General features: G+C 63.9%; 1 protein-coding gene across 1 annotated transcript; it reads right to left on the bottom strand.

The window, feature by feature from the left end:
- Positions 1-6: 6 nt before the first annotated feature.
- Positions 7-2,859, bottom strand: LOC113941336. Its single transcript, XM_027632499.1, has 2 exons — positions 1,008-2,859; positions 7-880 (listed from the first exon to the last, which is right to left on the bottom strand). The coding sequence occupies exons 1-2, from the start codon at positions 1,314-1,316 to the stop codon at positions 497-499; spliced, it is 693 nt and encodes a 230-aa protein (XP_027488300.1). The 5' UTR covers positions 1,317-2,859; the 3' UTR covers positions 7-496.
- Positions 2,860-5,510: the final 2,651 nt, after the last annotated feature.

Raw genomic sequence — 5,510 nt, 5'->3', positions numbered from 1 at the left:
GGGGGTACTGGGACAGTGGGAGATACCAGGAGGTAACTGGGAGAGTACTGGGGCACATTGGGGGGGCAATGGGGACACTGGGAGGGCACTGGGGGACACCAGAGGGTAATAGGGAGAGCACTGGGGGCAATGGGGAGACACTGGGAGGAACTGGGAGCGCTTGGAGCAGCACTTGGGGACACGTGGGGCCCTGGGGGGTGGCGGGTGCTCAGGGCCGGGTGGGGGGGGTTGATAACCCTTATCAGGAGCCCCCAGATGGCACCGAGGGGGCCCAGTGGACACCTGGAGCCCTGTCACCGCCTGTGCCCCCACGTCACAGGGGACGGTGGCAGGGCCACCCCAAAGCACTCAGGGACAGGGTGACGTTGGGTTTGTGTCACCTGTGGGAGGGGTGACATCAGGTCTATGTCACCCATTTTGGGGGTGACATCAAGTCCTTGTCACCCACCGGGGGGGCGTGTCACATCAGTCCATGTCCCCCGTGCTGGGGGGGGTGTCATCCCCACTCCTCCTCCGTGTCAATGCCCTCCTCCCCCTCCTCCTCCTCTTCATCCTGCTCCTCCTTGCCCCCCTCCCCGTGGGAGTCCAAGCAAAGCCTCCAGCGCTGGGGGGACCTCCCGGTACGGCTCAGCCGGACCCCCACGAGCCCCCCGGGTCGGGGGCTCAGGAGGCAGCGGGCAGGGAAGAACCTTCGCAGGGTGGGCAGCACGTGGGGGGCGGGGGGGGGGGGGGGCAGGGTGGCCCCGGCGGGGGGGGGGCAGAGGGTGGGGACAGAGGGGGAACAGGGGTCAGGACAGGCCCCCACGCGCACCCCAAAAATGAATGGGGGCACACAAAGCCCCGCCCACACGCGTGGCCCCGCCCACTCAGCATTCCCCGCCTACCCACAGGAAACCGCGCCCACCCTCAGAAAACCCCTTTCGGAAAACCCCGCCCACCCCCGCAAACCACGCCTACTCTAACCAAACCCCGCCCACTCTCCGCCAACCCCCGCCCCCTCAGCAAACCCCGCCCCTCCATCCACCCCCGCCTCCCCGCAAACAACGCCACCTCCCGCCCCCTCTCACCTGCAGCGCTCTGGGGTCCGTGCCTGTTCCGCCGCCGCCGTTCGGGAGCCGCGGGACCGCACTGGGCGCCAGGAACAGCGCGCGGGGCCCATGGGCGCCGCCCGCCAGCGCCGCCTGCAGCAGCAGCGCCGTGCGGCCCGAGCCCGCCGGGCCCAGCACCAGCACCGGCTCCGACACCTCCGGCACCTCGGGCACCGGGCCCGTCCCGGGCCCCGCCGAGCCCAGCGCCCGCTCCAGCGCCGCCGCCATCGCGCGCGGGTACGGCGGCAAAGAGCAATCAGCCAATCAGCTGCGCTTCTCGGCCGCGCTCGGCCAATCGGAGAGGGGCTTCCCCTAGGCGCTGTTCCCGCCACGGCGGATCGGCCAATCCGATTACAGATCCGCTCAGCCATGTTCCCACCCACGACGGGTGCGCGCACCTCAGCCAATCAGGGCGGAGCTCCCCTCGGCGTTGTTCCCGCCCACCGCCTCTCAGCCAATCACGACAGATCTCCCCTCAGAGCCCCTCCCGCCGCCCCCCCTAGCGCTGTTCCCATTGGCCGCTCGCGCCGCCAATCCGGCACTGCCTCGTCTCCTAGTGACAGCTGTGGCTCCGCCCCTTTTCGCGCGGCGGGGCGCGGCCAGGTGGAACTGTCCATCGCTCATCGGACACGCCTACTGACACGCCCACGGACACACCCGGACACGCCCATCCTCGTGCAAGTCCACCCTCGTGTGCACACGGACACATCCACGCCCGTGGGAACACACCCTTGTGCAAACCCGTCATCGTACACACACCCCTGTGCTCACTTACCTGTGCTCACTCACCCTGGGCACACTCACGCACGTGTACTCTGAACATGCACAGATACACACACACACGTGCACACACTCACACACGTGTGCTCACGTGCACATTCACCCTGGCCACACACACACGTGTACTCTGAACATGCACAGATACACACACACACACACACGCACACACACACACACGTGTGCACACACACGTGTGCACACTCACCCTGGGCACACGCACACACGTGTGCTCTGAACATGCACAGACATCTGCACACACACACACGTGCACACCCACACTCACACAAGTGTATATTCAGTCATACACGTGTGCTCTGACCCTGCACACACATGCATCACACACATACATGTGTGCACACACACACGTGTGCTTTGCACATGCACAGACATACATGCACACACACACGTGTGCATACTCACACTGACTCACAGAGCCCTGTTGGCGCACACACACGCACACACACGTCCTGAACATGCACACACACACATGCACAAACACACGTGTGGTGATGTGATCTGGGCTCTGCTGTGACCCTGCACATTGGGAGGTCACATGTGGGTACATGAGGGTCACACGAGGCGACACGCATGTCACATGAGGATGCACACGTGTCCCATGAAGGTCACATGTGTCACATGAGGGTACACATGTGTCACACGAAGGTCACACAAGGGTACACACGTCTCCCCTGAGGGTCCTGAGGTGGGGGCATCCCCTCGGCTCTGCGTTTGTTCCCAGGGGTCCCAGGGGGGTTCCCAAGTTTTTCCGGGGGTCTCGAAGGTTCCCAGGGTTTCTCAGGGGGTCCTGAAGGTTCCCAGGTTTCTCACGGGGTTCCGAGGGTTCCCGGGGGTCCCGAGGCGGGGGCGTCCCCTCGGCTCCGCGTATTCTCCAGCAATAACAGCGCGGCCGATGTTGATCCGTTACCGCCCGAGAATACCCGGCACCGCGGGGCGCGGCGGGACCCCGGGATGGGGGGGGACACGAGGGGATGGGAGGAACCTGGGGGCGGGGGGCGATCCAGGGTTCTGAGGGGGATCCAAACGTTTGGGGGAATCCAAGGGGTGAGGGGGATCCAGGTGTGTGTGTGTGTGGGGGCGCTAGGAGTTTGGGGGATGCAGAAGTTCAGGGGGGCCCCGCGAATTGGGGGAATCCAGGAATGGGGGGGTCCAGGAGTTCGGAAGGAGGTCTCGTGTTGGGGGGTCCTGGCGGTTGGGGTTCCCCGAGCTGGGGGTCTCGGCAGTTGGGGGTCCTCTGTTGGAGAGTCTCGGGAGTCGGGGGGTCCCGAATTGGGGGGTCCCGGCAGTTCGGGGTTGCCCCGCCCCTTTTTCAGCACCGCGGACAGTTCCCGCCCCCCAAACCGGCCATAGGGACCTATAGGGATCTATAGAGGATCCCCGGGGGCCATAGGGATCCATAGGGGATCCACGGGGGCCATAGGGATCCATACAGATCCATAGGGGATCCATGGGGCCATAGGGACCTAGACAGGTCCACCAGGTCCTATAGGGATCCATAAGGGTCTATAGGAGCATTATAAGGGATCCATAGGGGCTGGCGGGGCCCAGGGTCTCTGCTATAGGGGATGGGCTCCCCTTAAATCCCTGGCCCAATATCCCCCCTTATGCCTCATCCACCATATCCCCCTGGCCATAGGCCCCCCTCCCCCCCATATCTATAAGGGCCCCTCTATATCTCCCCAGTCATAGGACCCCCCCCCCCATACTGCCCCTGTTTAGGACCCCTCCCATCATTCCCCCACTATAGGGCCCCCCTTTATTCCCCCATCCATAGGACCCCCCATAGATGCCCATCCATAGAAGCCCACCTATACCCCCCATCCATAGATCCCTCCATACCGCCCAGCCACAGACCCCCAGCCATAGCCCCCCCCCCATATCTCCCCATCCATAGGAGGCCCCCTATACCTCCGCATCCATAGACACCCCCAAACCCCCTCCATCCACAGACGCTAACTATATCCCCCATCCATAGCCCCCCTCACCTCCCCCATCTGTAAACCCCGCCGATACACCCCCATCCATAGGAGTTCCCCCTATACCACCCTCTATATCCCCTATCCACAGAGCGCCCTATAGCCCTTCATCCATAGGATCCTCCCTATACATCCCATCCATGGGGATCCCTCTATATCCCCCCATTCACCACTTATATGTCTTTATCCATAGGGGTCTCCCCCATCCATAGGATCCCCCATATTCCCCAATCCATAGCGATCCCCCCTATACCCCTCCAAATCCATAGGGCCCACTCTATGTCTCTACATCCATAGGGGTCTCCCCCATCCATAGGAACCCCCCCCACCGCCCCCCATCCATAGGACCCCCCCATCCCCCCCACTCACCCTCGGCCGCCGGAGCCGCGCCCGCCGCAGTCCTGGGGGGTGGGGCCTACACAGACCACGCCCCCTCGAAAGCCGTGCCCACTCTCCCACCCCAGCCACTCCCCCCGTCTGGTCCCAGAGCAGGCGTGGTCTATATCTGGACACGCCCCCTGTCACGCCCCCGCAGCGCGAGGGGGCGGGGAAAGGGGTGCGACCCGCCGCATCGTCAAAGCCACGCCCATCGCACGCCCCTCCCCACCGCAGCCTGAGGAGGCGGGGCCTGAGTAGGGACACGTCACCTCTAAGCCCCGCCCCTTTACATCGACCAGGGCGGAGCTGTGTTTAGTCACGCCCCTCCATGCAGGCCACGCCCCCACCCCCGCCCACTCCTTATAGGAACGGGATGGACGCTGCTATTGGCTGCCCGCGGGCACAGGGGTTCTGGCCACGCCCCTTTATATGGACTGACACCCCCGGGTCCTAAAGACACCCCCCAGACTCCCCCCAGAGATCCCCCTAAAGACAACCCCCTGTAGACATCCCCCATAGAGATCCCTAAAGACACCCCCCGGACACCCAAGCCCCCTACAGAGACCCCTATAGACACCCCCTATAGACCCCCCTGCCCCAATAGACCTCCCCAGCCCCTATACAGACCCCTATAGACACCCCCTACAGACACTCCCTATGGACCCCCCCCGCACCTAGAGAGACCCCCAAACCCCCAATAGACCCCCCACTTTAGACGCCACTAAATCCCCTAGAGGACCCCCAAATTCCCCATAGACCCCTCAACCCACCCCCCCCGCCACGATGGGACACGGACCCGTCACACGAAGTCACTTTTATTCTCCCCCATTCCCCCCCCAGTTTTCCACGACACCCCCCCACACACATTATTCCCCCCAAAATTTAGGGGTTCCCAAATTCCAGGGTGCCCCCGTCCTGAGGGGGTCTCTCAGGTCACTGCTGGGAACTCGGCCCGACGCACCTGGGGGGGGCACAGGGGGCTCAAGGGGGGCCCCCAAAATATTGGGGTCCCCCTCAACCCTCCCGGGGGGTTCAGGAGCCCCCAGATTTAGAGTGACCCACACCAAGGGGTTCAGGACCCCCTCAGTTTCCCCGCTCCCCGACTTTCAGGACCCCTCAGTTTTTGGGGTCCCCCCCATTTCTCACTCCCCTCATTTTTGGAGTCCCTCCATCTCTCCCCCCCCCCCCCCCCCCTTGGGGTCCCCCCTCATTTCTTTGTCCCCCTCCTGTTTTTGAGGTCTTGCCCATTTCACTTCCCCCTCCAGTTTTC

The sequence above is a fragment of the Corapipo altera genome, unplaced genomic scaffold, assembly GCF_003945725.1.
Source record: "Corapipo altera isolate COAL_440 unplaced genomic scaffold, ASM394572v1 60759, whole genome shotgun sequence".
Lineage (NCBI taxonomy): Eukaryota > Metazoa > Chordata > Aves > Passeriformes > Pipridae > Corapipo > Corapipo altera.
This window is presented reverse-complemented; position numbering and strand designations above follow the sequence as displayed.